The sequence below is a fragment of the Pseudorca crassidens genome, chromosome X, assembly GCF_039906515.1.
Source record: "Pseudorca crassidens isolate mPseCra1 chromosome X, mPseCra1.hap1, whole genome shotgun sequence".
NCBI classification, from domain to species: domain Eukaryota; kingdom Metazoa; phylum Chordata; class Mammalia; order Artiodactyla; family Delphinidae; genus Pseudorca; species Pseudorca crassidens.
In genome coordinates this window covers 127,768,327-127,789,517 of record NC_090317.1, presented here as the reverse complement: position 1 = coordinate 127,789,517, position 21,191 = coordinate 127,768,327, and the positions used below count along the sequence as shown (strand labels likewise).

The 21,191-nt window shown below is 49.6% G+C and overlaps 1 protein-coding gene across 2 annotated transcripts in view; it reads left to right on the top strand.

Annotated features, from left to right (window-relative positions):
• The first annotated feature begins 7,162 nt into the window (after positions 1-7,162).
• Positions 7,163-21,191, top strand: part of SHROOM2 (shroom family member 2) — a 140,485-nt gene continuing 126,456 nt past the window's right edge. For both annotated transcript variants that reach the window (XM_067722249.1, XM_067722248.1), the window contains exon 1: positions 7,163-7,426. In XM_067722249.1, the coding sequence (XP_067578350.1) occupies positions 7,262-7,426 (165 nt within the window). In that variant the 5' untranslated portion in view covers positions 7,163-7,261. The remainder of the gene's footprint in view (positions 7,427-21,191) is intronic.

The window sequence follows — 21,191 nt, the reverse complement described above, 5'->3', positions numbered from 1 at the left end:
GTCTCAGATTCAACCTGCCCAAATGAAAGCCATCAGTGCTCCCTTCACTTGTTCTTCTGCCCCAAATTCCATGTATCAGCTGCTCAACTCAAGTAACTTCAGCCAGAAACCCAGGAGTTGTTTTTGACAGCCCCCAACTCCCAGGATACACACCCGCCCTAGGAGTGGGGCCTGGGGGCTCAGACAGATTCAGAATGAACAGGATTGGGGAATTTCTGTGCTCGTTTACAATAGAGAACATTCCTCTGCTCGTGTGGTCCCCACCTGATGAAACGTCGCCCCTACTTCCTCTCAGCTGGCAAGATAGTAGCTCAGTCACTCCCTCCTGGATGTGATTTGAAATACTTCACAGAAAAAAAAGTGGGTAGGGATGAAACAAAAGAGGTCTATTTTTGTGTCTGCTTGAAATTTCCACGATAAAAGATGAAATTTTTTTTTCAAAATTTCACCTATGGTTTTGTTCATCCTTTTTTTTTTCCTTCTCTTCTCTACTTGGATTTCTTTCCTGCTGAAACTTTTGCATCTAAAAGACGTTTTGCCTGTAATTGTGCTCTAATTGTTTCAGGGTGGTTCATGATTTTTTCCCTCACAGCCACAGTTAATGTTTCATATTTCCGGCATCCTTTACATTCCTTCGCAAGCCCTCCCTGCTGTTGGACAAGTAAAAAGGGCTCAAGAAATAGATGCTCATTGGCTACTTTATTTTTTTAATTTATTTTTGATTGGAGTAAAATTGCTTTACAATGTTGTGTTAGTTTCTGCTGTACCATGAAGTGAATCAGCTGTATGTATACCTATATCCTCTCTCTCGGACCTCTCTCCCCCCTCCCCGCCCACCCATCTAGGTCATCACAGAGCACGGAGCTGAGCATTTATTGTTTGTAGATTTTTTGATGATGGCCATTCTGACCTGTGTGAGGTGATACCTCATTGTAGTTTTGATTTGCATTTCTCTAATAATTAGTGATGTTGAGCACATTTTCATGTGCCTGTTGGCCAGCTGTATGTCTTCGCTGGTGAAATGTCTATTTAGGTCTTCCGCCCATTTTTCAATTGGGTTGTTTTTTGATATTGAGCTCCATGAGCTGTCCGTATATCTTTGGTTACTTCATTTAAAAAAACAAAACAAAAACTGAAAAATAGGCAATGGCTTTCTAAAAATGTACTTTAAAATATAAAAACGTTTAGGATTTCCCTGGTGGTCCAGTGGTTAGTACTTGGAGCGTTCACAGCCAGGGCCTGGGTTCGATCCGTTGTTCGGGAACTAAGATCCCACAAGCCACGTGGCATAGCCAAAAAAAAAAAAAAAAACCTAATAAAAACTTTTACAATAGTAGCTTCAGCTAAGTACTCTCTTTTTAAGTACTCCTGATTTGCATAGTTAGGTATTGTTATATATATATGTGTGTGTGCATTTTTTTTTTTTTAACTTTTTTTTTTTTTTTTTTTTGCGGTACGCGGGCCTCTCACTGTTGTGGCCTCTCCCGTTGTGGAGCACAGGCTCCGGACGCGCAGGCTCAGTGGCCATGGCTCACGGGCCCAGCCGCTCCGCGGCATGTGGGATCTTCCCGGACTGGGGCACGAACCCGTGTGCCCTGCATCGGCAGGCGGACTCTCAACCACTGCGCCACCAGGGAAGCCCTGTGTGCATTTTTTAAAGCACCATTTGTTTAGTCCCTTCTATTTGCCAGCAGGAAACTTGGCCCTTCACATATATAACAGTTTAAAGAACATGTCCTAAAGGTAAAGGAATTGGGACTCACACAGACCTAAGCAAGAATCTAGTTTTATAGGCAAAGCTTCCCCATAGAAGGTTTCAGCCTGTTTGTGGTGATTGGCATTTGAAGGTCGAGGGAATCTCAAAAGGTGGTCAAATGCCTAAGTATCAATATCTTACAGAAGGAAGTCAGCTCAGTCGCTCAGTGAGAACTGCCCTCTGGTACTGGAGCTGGCGCTGGTTCCCGTGAGTGGTAGCGTGTGAGTCCTTCACGGGGACCTGGGCTCAGTGACCTCAGTCACGTTATTTAAGCCTGATGAGTCTCAGTTTCTTCTTCTGTAAAATGGGCTGATGCATGCCCTGAGAAAATCTGCTGAGAGGACCCGAGTCCATGTGAATAACATGCTTGGCACCCAGCAGGCTCTCCGTGAATGACGGTCACTGTTTCTCAGCTGCTGTGGCTGCTTTGTTTGCAGTTATAATTGCTGGGCCCTAGGACGCAAACTTCAAAGATGGGGGCCACAAATACTATCACGGTGCCAGGCACATGGAGAGACCCAGCGGTCTGTCCTCCTGTCCCCTGCACAGAAAGACGAAGTCTCTCCCGCCTAGAGATCTGTAAATATTCCAAGTAATAACAAGATCCAGGGTAAAATCCTTGTGAGAGGGAGAAAGTGGTTGCTGGGCTGTACAGACTCAGCTTTATCTAAGATCTGCAGCTAAATTCCAGTGTTTGTAACAATACCTTGCAGGAATCAAGAATAAGATGACAAACACTGGTGACTAAGGGCAAAGTCATTGTGTCAAAGTTTTCCTCTAACTGCCACCATACCTGTGCTCCCTGATCTTGACTGACCCTCTACCAGTCTTAATCATAGGGTCCCCAACTCAGGTACACTGTGAGTCAGGTAGGAAACGGCTAAGCCTGCCTTTTAAAAAATATCCCACTGAAAGGTGTTTCGGAAAGCCTGATCTTACTAACTGAAGGGTACTTGGCCCTACAACGAGAAAGGTAAAAGCAAAATTCTGGCACTCCATCCTCCATTACGTCTTATAATTATAAATCTCCTGTTAGGACAAAAAACTAAAATAATTTGAGCTCTGTTTCATAGGGAGGGCTAGTTATTTTTTTTTTTTAATAAATTTATTTATTTTTGGCTGCGTTGGGTCTTCGTTGCTGCCCGCGGGCTTTCTCTAGTTGCGGCGAGCAGGGGCTACTCTTTGTTGCAGTGCGTGGGCTTCTCATTGCGGTGGCTTCTCTTGCTGCGGAGCACGGGCTCTAGGTACGCGGGCCTCAGTAGTTGTGGCACAAGTGCTCAGTAGTTCTGGCTTGCAGGCTCTAGAGCACAGGCTCAGTAGTTGTGGTGCATGGGCCCAGTTGCTCCATGGCACGTGGGATCTTCCCGGACCAGGGCTCGAACCCATGTCCCCTGCATTGGCAGGCGTATTCTTAACCACTGCACCACCAGGGAAGTCCAGGATTCGCTATTGATTAAATCTCTGAAAGTCGGTTCAATTTGCCCTTGGTTGACTAATTCATTGACTGTTGAGCAAGTGAAGGCAGAGCTCACTTTCATTTCACCCATTTCCTCTCTATCAAAGGAAACAAGCCTCAGACTGGAAAAGGTGGCACACACACACCCGAGGCTATTGAATGCCCAGGTGTGGACGCTTGGAGGATGCTCCTTGGGTCTGGAGGGTATATGCTCAGCCTCATGTTCTGAGCAGTGAAGATGAAAGTCCAAAAAGTGAGAAGCTACACAGAACAAATGTGCCCTGGGCTTTCCAGAAGGACAAAAGCTACGTGCTGACAAACATACTCCACTCTCAGAAATTCTGGCCGAGCTGTGAGTTCCTAGAAGAGAAAGCTGTCACCACTAGAAGTCCACACTGGTTCAATGTCATACTGAATTCTTTCAAAAGGGGTGCAAGGTTGATAAATTGGGACTATGCCTTTCATTCACAAGACAGTGAAAATTTCACAAGATTGACAGTCTTGTCATAATATGTCAGACATGATACAGAAGTTTAGGTGTGACAGGACCACAGGCAGATGTGCTCAACTGTGTAATCCCAAGAATGTTGATGAAAGATTTATGAGGGGCTGAGAGGAGAGCATCTATCTCACAGCAGGCCACACATGGTGTGGCGCTGTCCCTTTCATCATGTTTATTAATGTGAACGTAGACAGCTTTATAAATATTCAAATGATGCTAACTCGGAAGGGAGGCCTAATGTGAAGATTAAAAAAAAAAACAAACTCAGCAGAATGATGTTTAGTAAGGATGAAGGTAAATTTACACCTAAGTTCAAGGAATGACAGTATAACACTTTCAAGTGGCAGATGGGTGATCTGACAATGATTATACAGTGAACATAAAATGTTAAAGACGACTTCAGCTGTGATTTATGAAGGCAATGATTTCATGCTTTAGTGAATCTAATGGTCTGAATAGTTCAGCCCCAGGTAAGATCTGAGATTTAAACTGAGTTTTTTTTTTTTTTTTTTTTTCGGTATGCGGGCCTCTCACTGTTGTGGCCTCTCCCGTTGCGGAGCACAGGCTCCGGACGCGCAGGCCCAGTGGCCACGGCTCACGGGCCCAGCCGCTCCGCGGCATGCGGGATCTTCCCAGACCAGGGCACGAACCTGTGTCCCCTGAATCGGGAGGCGGACTCTCAACCACTGCGCCACCAGGGAAGCCCTAAACTGAGATTTTTGTCAATACTAGCTTTAACTGGGGGCAGCATGTTTTGGGATAGGGGACGTGCATAAACTCTAGGTGCATTTATATGGTCCTTTAACTTTTGGTTGATCATATACATCTTTTTATTTATTTTTCCCATCCACTTTTAACTTAATGTATCTAGGCCATGCCACGAGTCTTTCGGGGTCTTAGTTCCCAGACCAGGGATTGACCCGGGGCCCTTCGCAGTGAAAGCGTGGAGTCCTAACCACTGGACCACGAGGGAATTCCCTCCATCCACTTTTTTTTTTTTTTTTTTTTTGCGGTACGCGGGCCTCTCACTGTTGCGGCCTCTCCCGTTGCGGAGCACAGGCTCCGGACGCGCAGGCTCAGCGGCCATGGCTCAAGGGCCCAGCCGCTCCGCGGCATGTGGGATCTTCCCGGACCGGGGCACGAACCCGCGTCCCCTGCATCGGCAGGCGGACTCAACCACTGCGCCACCAGGGAAGCCCCCACTTTTTTTTTCTTTAGTTTACTTATTTTTGGTCAATCCTCACAACATGTGGGATCTTGGTTTCCCGACCAGGGATTGAACCCGTGCCCCCTGCACTGGAAGTGCAGAGTCTTAACCACTGGCCCACCAGGGAAGTTCCCCCCAACCACTTTTTAAATTAAACTTTTTATTTAGAGATAATTATAGATTCACATGTAGTTGTAAGAAATAATACAGGGACCTCCTTTGTATCCTTTAACCCCACTTCTCCCAATGGGATCATCCCGGAAAATGACAGCATACTGTCACAACCAGGATGTCAACATTGATACAATCTGGGCTTCCCTGGTGGCGCAGTGGTTAAGAATCCGCCTGCCAGTGCAGGGGACACGGGTTTGAGCCCTCATCTGGAAAGATCCCACATGCCGCAGAGCAACTAAGCCCGTGCGCCACAACTACCGAGCCCGCGTGCCTAGAGTCTGTGCTCCACAAGAGAAGCCACTGCAATGAGAAGCCGGCACCACAAGGAAGAGTAGCCCCTGCTCGCCACAACTAGAGAAAGCCCGTGCACAGCAATGAACACCGGACGCAGCCAAAAATAAAGAAATAAAGGAATAAATTTATTTTAAAAAAATTGATACAATCCACCAAGCTTATATATAGGCGTGTATTTAGTCCTGTGCAATTTAATGTGACCACCACAGCGAAGGTACACTTGAGATGGATTTTTACAGGCACCTTCCTTTCAAGTCTCCATTTACAAAGGAAAAGTCACCTCATTCTTCTAACTAGAGGCATTCTGGACACGGCAGCTTGGAGTTATTTATGAGGCGGTAACCCCGTGCCCAGCGCCATGACCGCTGCCCAGGGGAGCTTGCTCTCTTTCTTCAGTTGTCCGGATAAGATGCAACTGATCAGCCACAGAACCAGAGAATGAAAATCTCTCTTGACCGCGAAAGACACTGGGACTGCTGCTGAGATTCCTCGTCCTGGCTCTGCAGCGGCAGATCCCAGACAAGGACTCAGGGACCCCTGACTCTCTGTTCTGCGCTCTCCTGGCTTGTCCTTGCCACCTACTTCCTGCATCATCACCTGGATGAAGCGTCTTCGAGGAACCAGCTGTTTCCTAGCGTCCAGCTACAGAACAGTAATATACCTAATACGTCAAGTCCTCAGGGCACAATTGTACCAAAGGGAGAGCGGGGTTTGAACGCAATGACTTCCTCAGCTGTAACTATAGAAAGAGCCAACACCGGCCACTCGGTAACTGGGCTGCAGCGCCGGACAATGCGGGCGCGCGCAGAGGGCTCCAGGGACCCGCCATCCCGCTGCCCTGCGCTGGGGGCACAGTGGGCCGGCGCGGGGACAGGCGGGCGGCACGCGGGTGGGCGCGGGTCGGCGGCGGGGACCCCCGCGGCGCTCCCGGCCTCACCTGCGCGGCCGCCCACCGCCCGCGGTCCGCGAGAACAAAGGCGGGGGCGCCAGCCGGCCGCGCGCTCCAAGATGGAGGGCGCCGGGGGCTCCGGCCGCCGCTGGGCCCGCCTCGCCCGGGCCCGCCTCGCCCCGGCCCGCCCCGCGCGGGCGCTTCCGCCGCCTCACCTGCCGCGCCTAGGCCACCCGAACAGCGAGCGGACGTGCCCCGAGCCTCCGAGGGCGGCCCGGCGCCCGAGACGGAGGAGGGGCCCCCGGACCTCTAGCCCCCGCCCCCGCCCGCCCTCTGGCACCGCGGGTCGCGCCCCTCACCCCGAGCGCGCGCCCCCCACTCCGCCCCCCAGGCCTCCGCGCGCCCCGAGCGTGAGCTTCGGCCCCGGCCCCCAGTACACTGCGCTCGGCTGGCGGCGCGAGGTCCTGAGCGCGCTCCCAGCCTCGGGGCGACTTGGGGAGCCCCGGGCGCGCGCTCCCAACCCCCGCGCCTCTCCCCGCCCCTCCCACCGCCGGCGGCCGCGGGGGTCCCGGACGGCGCGCCTCTCCCCCCACTCCGCCTCCCACCCTCCGGGCAACTCGAGGGAACCCGAGCGCTCGCCCCGCCCCCTGCCCCCCGAGCGGCGCGAGCCCCCGAGCGCGCGCCGGACCCCGCCGCTCCCCGCCCCCTCCCCGCGGGCCCGCCCCCTCCGGGGCCCGCCCTCCCCCGCGCGCCGCGCCGCGCCGCGCCGCGCAGCGCCGCGCGTTCTGCCGGCTCCCTCCCTGTCCGGGGCCGGTACTTTCCTCCCAAGTTGCAGCGCAAGTTTGCCAGTGGCCGGCGGCGGCGGCGGCGGGGCGCCGGGAGCCTCCCTCGCCCTCGGCCGGCCGGGGCTCCCCCGAGTGCATGGGCGCAGGTCGGGCGGCCCTGGGGGCCTGAGCGGCCGCGCCGCCTCCGAGCCCCGCGCCATGGAGGGCGCAGAGCCCCGTGTGCGGCCAGAGCGCCTGGCAGAGGCCGAGGCGCGGGCGGCCGATGGCGGGCGCCTGGTGGAGGTGCAGCTGATCGGCGGCGCCCCTTGGGGCTTCACCCTGAAGGGCGGCCGCGAGCACGGTGAGCCGCTGGTTATCACGAAGGTACGGAGGGCGCGGGACACGCACGGTGACAGCCGGGAGGTGGCCTGGGGCCGAGGGACTCGTCGGGGGGTAGGTACGCTGGAGGGGGTGTCCAGTTCGCGCCCCCGGGCCCAGGACGCGCGTCCGCCCAGGTCACCTGCGAGGACGTGGGTAGTAGGACTCGCATAGGTGTGTGGTCCGGGCGCCACCTTGGTCCCTCTGCGTTGTTTCCCGGTCCTGCTGGCTCCCAGCGCCGCGGTTTCAATGGCTCCTGTTCCGGGTCCCCTCCCCTCCCCCTCCTGGGAAGGGCCTGGCAGGGTCCCCTGTCACTCCCGGCTTCGCCTGTGCCGGCCTGCACCTGTGGGCCTACCCAGAGGTCGGGGAGGGACATTCCCACGTGCCGGGGGTGGACAGAGACGTCCCCACCTGTGTTTGCCTGTCTAGGTATTTGTTTCTGCACCCCTTGGACCTGCACCCGTTATCGCTAGGAAGCCCAGACTAGCAGCTGCCGCCAGCCGAGCTTCTCGATTCCCAAAAGCCCATCAATATTTATTGACTTTCGCTTCCAGCCCTAGACCCACGGCGCTCTGGATACCTGCAAAAACAAATTGAAACTTTTCGTCGTCCTTTATGAAAGTGGGGTTTGAGCCCCCAAAATAAGTTCCTAGTGTGTGTGTGTGTGTGTGTGTGTGTGTGTGTGTGTGTGTGTGTAGGGGTAACTTTGAATTCTCTTGTCTCGAAACAGAAAACCATCTTGAAACTTACCAGCCGAACCCGTATAAACCTGTAAAAAGCACACAGAGAGCAAACCAGTCGTCCTGTTTTCTTCTGGTTAAAAGTGTCTGTTGGTCAGTTTCTCTGGGAAGGTCTGGGCCGCGCCATTCCTGGGGACAAAGTTCCCTTTAAAATGCAAAAATTCTTGGCTTCTAGTAGCGTTTGAAGGTGACTTACTGGTTTTCTCTGCTTTCCTGCTTCACCACAGCAGGAAGAACTAAAGTGACTCCTAACCCACCCCACCGGATTGAATTTGGGAGGCGGTGTGGCTTTGTTGTCTAGATGGTAAATGAGACACTCAACTTCTGATCTTTATTTTCTCTCATTTTTATATTTATAAAACTAGAGACTCTGAGGGGAGACGTGCACTGAATTTATGTGGAACCGGGGAAAGAGGCTGTCATTGTTGTTATAAGTTTCACCCATGTGCAAACCCATTAATGAATTGGATTCTTTGGAAAAATGTATGTGGTGGAGTAGCCATAGAGTGTACACCTTGTGCAGGACAGGCATTTCCTGCATATACGTGTATTAAGGCACAGTAGCCTGTGCCTTTTCAATAATAAAAGTTTTACTGGGCATTTCTCATGGTAAAAGTTAAAAAGATATCAGGTAAGTTACTCAGACTTTTATCGTTTCTAGAGCTTCTTTTAAAAAAGAATATGCGTGCGCGCGTGCGATTCAACCTGTCTTCCTCGGACCTGTCTTTACAGCAGATGGAGTAAGTCGTAAAACATTATTTAAGATGACATCTTGCTTTTTGGGCTTATGCAGTGTAAGAAAGCTGGACTTAAACTCTAAAATTCAGTTGTTTGACCGGAAGCCGGAGAAGGGGACCTCCTCCTTTCTCTGTACCTCAAGTTCTAAAAAACCCCGGGCATTCTTAGTTGTTTCTCCTCAGCTTGTGCAAGAGGACCCTGTTCTAGAAACTGAAGGAGGTGGGCAGTAAAACCCACGGACACACACCAGGGCCTAATCAGGGCACAGGAGGCAGGCAGTCTGCTCCTGATTGGGCCCCTGGGTTGGCTGTCACCGTAGTTGCTAAGGTGTGTGGGTAGGTAGGGCTAGGCTGGTAGCGGTGTACACGCCCTGCCTTTCCAGATCGTGCTTCAGGATTTTGCAGAAATAAAACTGCTTCTGAGTCTTATCTGAGACGCTCATATGTCCCTCCCTTAAACTGCTGCTTGGTTTTTGTAGGTGCTTTACTGTGACTGGAGATATGTGGTTTCTTTGCTTAGGATGGAGAGGATTCAGGACAGTTTGGGACATCTGTGACAGATTTCCATGCACACTTGTGTACACATGCACACACGTGTCCTCACACGTGTGCTCACACATGCCACAAACGTGTGCTCACACATGCATGTGTATATTCCTTAACCACACATTGTATTGCATGGTATTTGCAGTATTTCACCTACTTGTCTTTTCTCCTGCATTAAGTCATCACTGATGCATGTTTACAATTCAACAGCTGGTAATTAACTGTCACATTATTAGAGAAGGATAAAGGAAAGCGTGCCCATTATAATCACTTAAAACATGGAAATAGACTGTTGTGGCGGAGGCTGGGGAAATTTGTTCCACCTCCAGAATGTAGATTAATCCAAGGTTTGAATCTCCCTTTCCCGGCACCTACTAAAAAATCTTTAGGGCGCGTTAGATAATAGGCCTTCTAATGGCTTTTTTGTTTTCATTTAAAAAACCTTGTAATTAAATTGTTACATGTTAGAGCCCTGGGATATTATACAGCTCATTTCTAACAATCTGACTTGGAAGAAGCTTGATCCAGTGTAAGAGGATGCACTCTGTTTACGATGATGATGTCTCAGTTGAAAGCCTCATAGGAGTGTACATCTTAGAACTGGAAGTGATGCCAAGAACAAGGCTGGTTCAATCCCTGATCTCCTGATGGAGTTTTTTATTTTATTTATTTATTCATTCATTTATTTTTGGCTGTGTTGGGTGTTCGTTGCTGCCCACGGGCTTTCTCTAGTTGCGGCGAGGGGGGGCTACTCTTCATTGCGGTGCGCGGGCTTCTCATTGCAGTGGCTTCTCTTGTTGCGGAGCACGGGCTCTAGGCGCGTGGGCTTCAGTAGTCATGGCTCGTGGGCTCAGTAGTTGTGGCTCGCGGGCTCTAGAGCGCAGACTCAGTAGTTGCGGCGCACAGGCTTAGTTGCTCCGCAGCGTGTGGGATCTTCCCGGATGAAGGCTCGAACCCATGTCCCCTGCATTGGCAGGCGGATTCTTAACCACTGCGCCACCAGGGAAGCCCCTTGATGGAGTTTCATTAGCCCATTTTGTAGATGAAACAGCTAAGGCCAAGGAGGGTTCAGTGGTGTGCCCTGAGGTCACAAACCTGGCAAATCTTGAGAAGCGTCCTCAGGACCAGATCTTGACCCTGCATGTCTCTGCTTTCTCTCCACGTGCTGCCATCTGCTCTTGTCTGGAATCCCTTGCAATGCCATCTTCAGTAACTTTGTCACATCCTATGAGGGTTTTTCAGCCTTGGCACTACCGATGTTCTGGCCTGGATGTGTCTTTGCTGGGGGCGGGGGCGCTGTCCTATGCATTGTAGGGTGTCCAGCAGCAACCCTGGCCTTTGCCCACTGACACCACCCCCCAGGTGTGACAACCAGAAAAGTCTGCACATGTTGCCAGATGTCTCCCGGGCACAGGTCACCCTCGCTAGAGTGACTGTACATCACTTTTGCTTTGAAAGGATTTTAGCTTTGAACGCGTGTGCTGAATTCTTCCTTCTGAAGATACTCAGAGGCCCCTGGCATAGTCAGCTTTGGCCGGGAAGGCTGTTTTCTTCCTAAGCGCTCGCTGGCCCTGGTGATAGGCTTTATTTACATAGTAAAACTCAAACAAATACTTGCTTCATCTGCATTTTTGTATCTGGAAAAAGGAAATGGAAGCAGGAACTCCCGAGTGCTGTGTTTCATGGGCATTCAGCGGGGCTGCTCGGGGAGGACTGCCTTTTCTCTGGGTCGGGTTTGCAGTTACAGGGATACTGACTTCCCGGGAGTGGCATTCCTGGAATTCAAAGTGCACACTTGAAGTCCCCCAGCAAAGTGGCAACCAGATTTGTGACCATTCGTTACGTTGACACTGACTTGTAGGTTGATGTATTACCAGGGCTGGAAGAGACACAGAACCCCAGTGTTTCATACTGCTGTCGGAGGGGAGCAGAAATAATGTCCGTGCCTTAAGCTCCAAAGACTCTGACTTGTTAGTGTTTCTGAGACTGTGCTTTGATGCGGGGCCTCTCAGGACCTGTGTAAGCAGGTGCGATGTTGTACGTGGTCCTGCTATCTGCGTGGCGCCTTCTTTCCCCATCAGCTCAGCAAGTGTTAAAGTTCCGTGGGCGTGGCTAGGGCCTGCTTTCTAGTGTGGCCCTGGAGGGGCTAGAACTCCAGGAGGGGAGGGCCTGCTTTCTAACGTGGCCCTGGAGGGACTAGAACTCCAGGAGGGCCCTTGGGGATTCGTTAGGAGACCTTAAGTGGGCCAGCTGGGTGTCAGCAGGCCCCCTTCGGCCTCAGGAATGTTTGTGAACCGGGGAAGGAATGAAGCCCCTGGCCCTCCTTTTCACCGTTTCTTAGCCCTCCCTGCCCCTTCCCGCCAAGAATGCGAGAGAGCCTCAGCCAGGAGCTCCAAAGAGGACAGTAATTTGGGCCTGGCCTGGTCCCACGGGCGGCTCCTTTGGGAACCCGTTGATTTTCAGGTTGCCTTTGGGGACCAGAGCCGTCCTGGGGGTGGTGCGGGGGAGCTGGGGCTTGGGGTACCCAGCCTGACGCACCCTCTCGGGAGCCTTTAGACCGTGCGGCGTTCGCTGGATGCCAGGCCGTGTCCTTAAACGTCCTTCTTGGTCTGCACGCTGAAGGCGGGGTGGAGGGGAAGCGGGGCGCATTTCTGGGGGGTTGGCGCACACACCCAGGTGGCACATGTCCTGTGTCAGCCGTTAGAGCTCCTGATGGCGGAGGCTTGGGGCAGAGACTAGCTGCCGGTTGGGGGTGGGAGGTCCCTTCCGCGGTGGTCTGAAAGGGGCTCCGTTTCACGGGCTGTGCTGAGTCACGGTCGTTGGTGACCTGGCAACCCTGGTCAGGACAAGTTGTTGTCTGGACGTCCTTGTATTTGCCCCCAAGAGCCAAGTTCTTTATCAGTTACCACTGAAGGCTGTGAAAAAGGGTGGGGGGGGGGTGTTGAATTCAGCTGTGTATCGGGAACCGATGGATCTCAGCCTCTCTGGGTTTTGCTGGATGTCGGTGTCGAAGCACAGTCCCACGTCAGCACCCATCTAAGGACCGCTGCCGCTTTCCCAGGGCTCCATAGAAATAGATGGTGGGTGGGCGAGGGCTGGGCGCCCCTCCTCGGCAGACCCAGGTGCTGTGGGTACCGTTATGGCCGAGGCAACTCCTGGGCACTGTGAGATCCCAGCCTCTTGGAGGCCAGCTGCAGTTTGCTGATTGTTCAGAGGAGTGTAATGCCGGAGACTCATTTGTATTTAAAAATTAATAGTACGGTTAAAAAAAAAAAAGAAGGGTGAGTTTTCTTTCCTGTGCTGAAACCCCTTTCCAGTTGGTGGAAAGGCAAGACCTGTCTTGCCAGCTGGCATGCAGATATATCTTTATTCCCCTGTCCCAGCCTGTGCCTAGCTGGGTCCTGTTAGTTCTTACCCCTGGTCCTCCTGAGGTGTTTTGGGTGCAGGGGTGGGAAGTCTGGCAGAGAGACCCAAGTCCCATCCCGAGCTCTGGTGCTGGAGCTTTGAGGTGCAGTGGGTGGGGGGTTCTTCCTCTCGTAGAAATTAATTCAGCAGGACTCACATCTATAAATCCAGAAGCTTCCACAGTGTGAAAAGCTATAAACGTAAGCTGTCCATCACACTTCTGCATCGTGATGGATTTTGCCCTTCCTGGTTCAGTTATGAGTGCTTCGTAACGTGTCCTAACACTCATCTTTTGAAAAGAAGAAAACAGGTTTGCCCGAGAGCTAAATGTAGAAGAGAATGAGAATGGAAGGCTCATAAAAATAGCCGTTTTCACCTTGTCCTAACTATCTGGGATCTCTTAATTCACCTTCCCATTTCTCGGCCAAAGAAACCGGGCTCCCAGCTTGCAGAGGGCTGGCTTTTCTACTTGGGAGGCATTTTGGGGCTGTCCTCCTGCCGAAGTTGCTTTGTGTCAGCATGCAAATGAACCTGGATTTGAGGATTTCTTCGGGGCTCTGGGGAGCTTTTCTCCTTGTACACTGGGCGCAGTGTAAACAGTCAACGAGATAATTTAAGGACTTAAAGGCTGAACAGACTTTTCATTCAGTCTTACCTCTTTTACTTTTCATGCACTGCAGTCAGGCATGGGGCCATCCTTTGATGAGAAATTATGCAAGCCGCACTCTTCCAAGCTGCAATTTCCACCCACACGAAGGGTTTTGAAAGCCCTCAGGGTTGCATATTGCTCTTTTGGTCTTTTTAAAACCTTGCCAGTGCTCAACAGAGGGAGGGTGTATTCTGGAAGAATTGTTTTCCTGTTACCTTGCTGGATTCGATATTTGCATGGCCCTGTGGTAGGTGGAGCCTGTTTCCCTGACCAGTGCGAATGTTAAGGCCTCTCTTTGGGGGAACATATCTTAGTGGAAGGACGACGGTAGGATATGGTTAAAAAATAATTGGACTAACTTTATTTTAGGTTCGAACAACTAAGGTTGTTACGAAAAGCCAGGATTTTCTGAATTGCAATGCAGAGGTGACTTTTTTTTTTTTAACCTGGGCTGTTTTTCTGAAATCTCCTGGGTATGAAGTTGGAGGTAATGTCTGCCGCCTCTGTGGGATGGGTCTGGAAGAACAGTGCTCTACGTGGCCTGGGAAGGGTTGGGATTGTCTTTCTTTTGGCCAAAGGTGACTAAGACTTTCAGATCAAAGGCAAATTGTGAAGGTCAACAAGAACCCAGGCAGGGTAGATTGTGTGGGCTCTAAAGGCAACATTTTACTTATTCAAGGGAGGAAAGACACAAAATGTTAGTGTATCTTTTTTTTTTTTTTAGTGTATCTTTTTGAGATTTGTTTTTATTTTTATCAGAGTGGCTCTTGCAGGGTTGAAATAATCAAATAGTTCTGCAGGGCTTGTTATCATACCAGCAGTTCCCCACTGTCATTTCCTCTTCCCTAGAGAAGCTATTGAAACTTTTTAGCTGATTTCTTTGGGCATTTGCCCATATTCTATACGGCTGCTACTTTCATTGTTCCGTTTCGGGATAACTGTTGACTTCCCACTATGGGAGCTTGGGACGTAGTCTTTTTTTCCACACCAGCTACCCAAACACATACCTTGGGCCCCCATACTCCCAACGTAACTCCATCATAATTTTGGTTAGAAGAGGGTTTTTTCAACCTTAGCATCACTGACGTTTGGGGCCACCTAGTTCTTTGTCGTGGGGGGCCGTCCTCTGCCCTGTGGGAGCAGCATTCCTGGCCTCCACCCCCGAGAAGCCAGTACAGATTCCTCCGTCTCCGGTAGCTGAGATGGTCAGAAACGTCTCCAGACGTTGCCAGATGTCCACTGGGGGACAGAAATCGCCCCCTTTGAACTGGGAGTTTGGGATGAGCAGATGTAAACTATTGTATGTAGGATGGATAAACAATAGGGTCCTACTGTAGAGCACAGGGAACGGTATTCAGTGTCCTGTGGCAAGCAATAATGGAAAAGAATATTAAAAAAAAGAATGTCTCTATGTGTAGAACTGGGTCACTTTGCTGTACAGCAGAGATTGGCGCACATTGTAAATCAACTCTACTTCAATAAAAAAAATAAAATTAAAAAAAAAAAAACCCTGTGCGCTGAGAAGACCATGGTTCGGGGGAGAGTCATGTGTCACAGTGTTCATTGCGGCGCTCTTTGCAGGGGCCAGGACCTGGGGGCATCCTGGCTGTCCGTCGACAGATTAATGGGTGGGGAAGATGGCTGGTGGGGGGCGGCCGCGTGGCACGGGAAGATCAGCTCGGTGCTTTGTGACCACCTGGAGGGGTGAGATAGGGAGGGTGGGAGGGAGGGAGACAAAAGAGGGAGGAGACGTGGGGATGTATGTATGCGGGTGGCTGACCCACTTTGTTGTACAGCAGGGGCCGACACACCATTGTGGAGCAATTGTACTCCAATGAGGATGTTAGAAAAGAAAAACTAATATGAATACAAAAAAAAATAAATGCTAAAGCATCTTGCTAATATGTAGAAAAAGTTATTTAAAGACAAAATTTATTTTTAAAATTTGTTTTTCGTCTCATAATTGACAGAATAAAATGTTACAGCATTTGCAAAAAAATAAAATAAATTGCCCCCTTTGAGAACCACTTGGTTAGCAGTATTCGGTGTGTGTGTTATTTTGAATGCCAGTGCCAACACCTGCTGAGCCTGCTGGTGCAAACTATGATTATTTCTCCTGCACAAGTTTTCATAACCACCAAGTGTAAGGATACGCTTTGTTTCTTTGCCTGATTTTCTATGTGCATATCGTTGATTCATCCGCCGCATCTTCCCCAGTTGCAAAAAATCTTTTACTATATTCAGACACAGAGCGGGTCGTCTTTTGAGACCTTCTCTATCTGAGAATGTCATTATTTTACCTTGACAGTAAATGGACTGTTGGGTGTGCAAGTCTGAGTTGGAGACGGTTTTCCCTAGGCACTTTCTTTGCAGGTGGTGTTCTAACCTCTGCAGGTGTACAGTATTGTGGGGAGACAACAGAGCTTTCTGTTTCTTTTCTTTTTTTAATTTAATTAATTTATTTTTATTTCTGGCTGCGTTGGGTCTTCGTTGCTGCACGTGGGCTTTCTCTGGTTGCGGCAAGCGGGGGCTACTCTTCGTTTTGGTGCGCGGGCCTCTCATTGAGGTGGCTTATCTTGCTGCAGAGCACGGGCTCTAGGCGCGCGGCCTTCAGTAGCTGTGGCACGCGGGCTCAGTAGTTGTGGCTCGCGGGCTGTAGAGCACAGGCTCAGTAGTTGTGGCGCACGGACTTAGTCGCTCTGCGGCATGTGGGATCTTCCCGGACCAGGGCTGGGACCCGTGTCCCCAGCGTTGGCAGACGGATTCTTAACCACTGCACCACCGAGAAGGTCCCAAAGCTTTCTGTTTCTTAGTCCTTTGCACTAACTCTAATTTTTTCTGTCGTATTTTTCTTTTCTCTGTATTTTTGTTCTTCTCCGGAGATTTTGTACAGCCTTATCTTCCAACCCTTCCATTGAGTTTTAAATGTGTGCTTTTGGGTTTTTTTTTATTTCCAGAGTTGTTTGTTTTTTGTTTGTCTGTTTGTTTTGTTAGTGTTGTTCTCGAATGTTCCTTTTTGATACCATACTGATCTTGTTTCATGGTTCTTCTTTCATATCTTTGAGAATATTCACTGGTTTTACAAAATGTCTTCTTGCTGTGTAGATTCCGTTTCTGAGCTCCGCTGCTTTTTGTGTGTTTGTTTGCCTTCTGTTGGGGGCTCAGTTCGTCCTTGCCGTCTGCAGGTATGTAAGAGTGGGTGACCACAATGCGTTTTGGAGGGTGGTGCATGTGGGTGAATGATCTAGCCAGGCTGCTTCTCTGGGGACTCCTTTAAGGCCATAGCTTCGCTTGTTTCTTTTGCGCTGGTCACATCCCTTCAGATAGTAATGTTTTCCTCTACTGAACGTAAGTTTCTGGTGTAGGGCAGATTTGAACGTTGGTGCGAGGTTTGCCAGTTTGGAGGAGCCCTGCTTTGCTTGGCGACGTGAGAGTGGTCATCTCTGCCTCCTGCTGTGGCCACAGCGGTTCCAGTTTGGAGAGAACGTCTTGCATATGTAGCTGAATCGTGCACTCTGTCCTTAACCTTTTCTCACCCTTAATCCTTCAGGCTGTCAAACTAGAATCATTCCCACTTCACTATATTGACACAGGGGTGAAATGAGTCAGTATGGAAAGCTAGCTCTAGTAGATTTTTTTTTTTTTTTTACATTTTAAAAATTCTATTTATTTATTTTTGGCTGCATTGGGTCTTTGTTGCTGTGTGCGGGCTTTCTCTAGTTGCGAAGAGCGGGGGCTACTCTTCTTTGCGGTGCACGGGCTTCTCATCCCGGGGGCTTCTCTTGTCGCGGAGCACAGGCTCTAGGCACGTGGGCTTAAGTAGTTGTGGCTCGTGGGCTCAGTAGTTGTGGCTCACGGCCTCTAGAGCGCAGGCTCAGTAGTTGTGGCACACGGGCTTAGTTGCTCTGCGGCATGCGGGATCTTCCCGGACCAGGGCTCGAACCCGTGTCCCCTGCATTGGCAGGCGGATTCTTAACCACTGTGCCACCAGGGAAGCCCTAGTTCTAGTAGATTTAAATTCCATCTCTCCTCCGCCTTCCCCCCTTTCCCCTACTTCATCCTGCTTCACTAAGAATTTGGAAAACTATAAAAAGTAATGTGAAAAAATTTCTTAAAAAAGTAATGTTAATGTATGAAATTGCCAATTTATTATGGAAAGACTTTAAGCTGGATTTTGTATGGCAACATTTTAATGCGTCTCCTAGAGATTTTGGTACTTATTCTGACTGTTTAGCATTGGATTTGTAGAAAAGCATTTAATTCAAATACACATCTTATGCCAAGCACCAGTACATTATTTGTGCTATTTACAGCCTACTGGAAGTGATTATTTCCTCCTTTCCACCAAAAACTGGGGGTTTTTTTTGTTTTTTTTTTTCCAAAAACTGGTTTTTTAAAAATATATTTATTGGGGCTTCCCTGGTGGCGCAGTGGTTGAGAGTCCGCCTGCCGATGCAGGGGATACGGGTTCATGCCCCGTTCCGGGAGGACCCCACATAATATATATATATTATATATAATATATATTTATTTAGGCTGTACCGGGTCTTAGTTGTGGCATGCGGGATCTTTAGTTGCAGCATGCAGGCTCTTTAGTTGCGGCATGCGTACTCCCAGTTGTGGCATGTGGACTTTTAGTTGCAGCAGGCATGTGGGATCCCCAACCAGGGATGGAACCTGGGCCCCCGCATTAGGAGCGTGGAGTCTTAACCACTGGACCACCAGGGAAGTCCCTAAAGTATTTTTGAATAATACTGGTCTTTCTTTTTTATAATATTAATGAAAGGTGGCTCTTTCAGATCAATGTGATATTCAGAAGAATTGGATTTTAAAAAGTGGTTTGGGAAGTGAAAATAGTAGGAAAGATGAAGGTTAAATATCCCATGGCAACAAACTCCATTTCTTCACCGCTTTGCTTTCTGGCAGTAGAAAATCTTTCAGGGCATGGAGTCAGACCCACAGGCTTGGTAGAGATGCTATCTGTTTACTGGAGCCTGCGTCTCCTTTTCCTTCTGCACATGCTGCTGGACTACACTTCCCAGATTCCCTTGCAGCTATGAGGCCATAGTTCTACCCAATCAGAAGCAAGTAGAAGTGATGCAGGCCATTTACCGCCTGTCGTGCTTTCCTCTTCTGGTTGTCTGGAATGAAGATGGTCCTGGGGCAGAGCCTCATCAGCACGGGTCCCTGAAAGCCTGAGGAGGAAGCTAGCTGACCATAGCCTGGTTACCCTCCCAGTAGTACCAGTATATGAGCAAGAAATAAGCCTCTGATGTATTTGGGCCATTACACGTTTCTTTGATTACTCACTACAAGAGTTAGACCATTCTAACAAACGAAATCTGGAGAGAAATCAGGAATTTTCTTTTTTGTTGTTGTTGTTTTTTTGTTCTGTTTGTTTGTTTTAAATTTTTATTGGAGTATAGTCGGTTTACAGTGTTGTAAATAGTTTATAGTATAGTTTCTGCTGTACAGCAAAGTGAGTCAGTTATAATATACATATATCCACTCCTTTTTAGATTCTTTTCCCATATTGGTCATTACAGAGTACTGAGAAGAGTTCCCTGTGCTCTACAGTAGATCCTTATTAGTTATCTATTTTATATGTAGTGGTGTGCATACGTCAATCCCAGTCTCCCAATTTATCCCTCCCCCCCCGTTACCCCCCTTGGTAACCATAAGTTTGTTTTCAGAAGTTTTCCTTTTAATGAATACCGCTAGCTTTAAGAGACTGAATGTATAATGTTTAATCTACACCCATACAGAGGGAATGATTATTTACTTTGCAGACGGAATCACTGTGGGTGTCCAATTAGCATGTGGCTTATTCCCTGCACACTTATTACGTAAAATGAGACCTGCGTGCTCAGAAGTTTCGCTTCTTTCCACCGTAGCTTTTCCCTCAGCTGGTAATTTAATTTTCACCCCGTGTTGCTTTGCCTTCCCCTCCCTGCAGACGATTGCCTGGGAGCTATGGAGAGGTGGGGCAGAGGCGGGGAGGCTCCCGGGTCCAGCTCCTTAGCCCCCTGGGAGGGCTGACCACAGGAGGGGAGGGTGGCTGCCCGGCCGCCCCGCCGGTATGATGTCAGGGCGTGCACCTTTCTCCTGGTTGAATTGTGCTTTACTCACCACTTTGGTTCAAGTGCAGAGGGTATTGCCCGGGTGGGTTACATTAAATCCTCATTAACCGGGCTGCCTCTATCAGATTAATCAATTATGATCTTGTATGGCAGCCTCTTCTTTTCCCTAGGGAATAGAATACAGAGACACATGAGGTAGACCATCAAGGAAAGGGAGATAAAGGCGAGTGCAAAGTAAAGCTGGTCCCCGGAGGAGGGTGGCATTCGTGTGGGGATCTGAGGGTTAGGGGGCAGGGGATGCCGAGAGGGGTGGGGAAGGAGAGCCTCCTCTGTTCCAGGTGTTGAAATGCTTACCGAAAGCCTGGGAAGGTGGGTGGGGGGAACCCCGGTGGCCCTCCATGACTTTCAGAGGAGGTGAAGGGATTCTTTGCTTGTGGCTTGGAAATGCTGCAGCTGATGAAATACTGCTGCTGCTGAAATTCTGATCTGTCTGTGTGAACTGTGCCATGCTCGTAAATCTGTAAACCCAGTGACACTTATCTGTGCTGATTGTGCGCGTGCTTGTCAGTTTGTGAGCATAGCAGTGCTGTTTTTTTCTTGTTGCAGAAAGATTCAAACCAGCTTCAAAAAATTGAAACTCACGGAAAAGATAATCAACAACCCAAAACAGTTAATAATCTTATTTTTGGTAGTAGAGCTATATTGAATTTTTTTTTCCCCGTCTGTGGAATTCTTTGCTTGGTACCGTGCAGATCTAATTACGAGTTGCTTGAACGTAATTCTCTTAAGAATTACGTTGTCGACAGTCTTTGGAATCACATGCTAGCTTAAAGGAAGCTGAGTTTTGTGTATGCCACTTGGAATTTTAAAAATGATATGTTTCGTTTCTATGGTATATATTGAGTTTTATCATTTAGCTTTTTGTAGACAAGCATATAAAAAAGAAAACCCTAACTTCTGGAAAACTGAGTACTTCGTGTTGATCAAATATGTTGGTCTTTAAAACAGCTGTGTGCTTTTTCTGGTAGGTGCAGCTTTTCTTCTAATTTTCATTAGTGTTTAGATGCCCTGAATCTTTTTTTTTTTTTTTTTTTTTTGTGGTACGCGGGCCTCTCACTGCCGTGGCCTCTCCCGTTGCAGAGCACAGGCTCCAGACGCGCAGGCTCAGCGGCCATGGCTCACGGGCCCAGCCGCTCCGCGGCATGTGGGATCCTCCCAGACCGGGGCACGAACCCGTGTCCCCTGCATCGGCAGGCGGACTCTCAGCCGCTGCACCACCAGGGAAGCCCAAGATGCCCTGAATCTTGAATGAAAGTTTGGAAAGGAACATCTGGACTTGAAAAGACAGGCCTGCTGCTGCTTGAGTCATATTTATTTTGCGTTGATCTCACCACAGAGTGGATGAAATCGTCCAGAGTGGATGCCTCTGCGGGTTACGAGCTGGGGTGGGGCTACTGTTTCCCCTCTTCCTCCCCACTTTCAGGGGCTGGCATTTTGGAGAGAAATTATTAGAACCTCACACCACTGCAGGTACTTGTGCAGTTTTACCCCCGAAGGTGAATTTACATTGTCTGCTGCTGACCGAGGACACTCCTTCTCGTGCTCCCTGGCAGG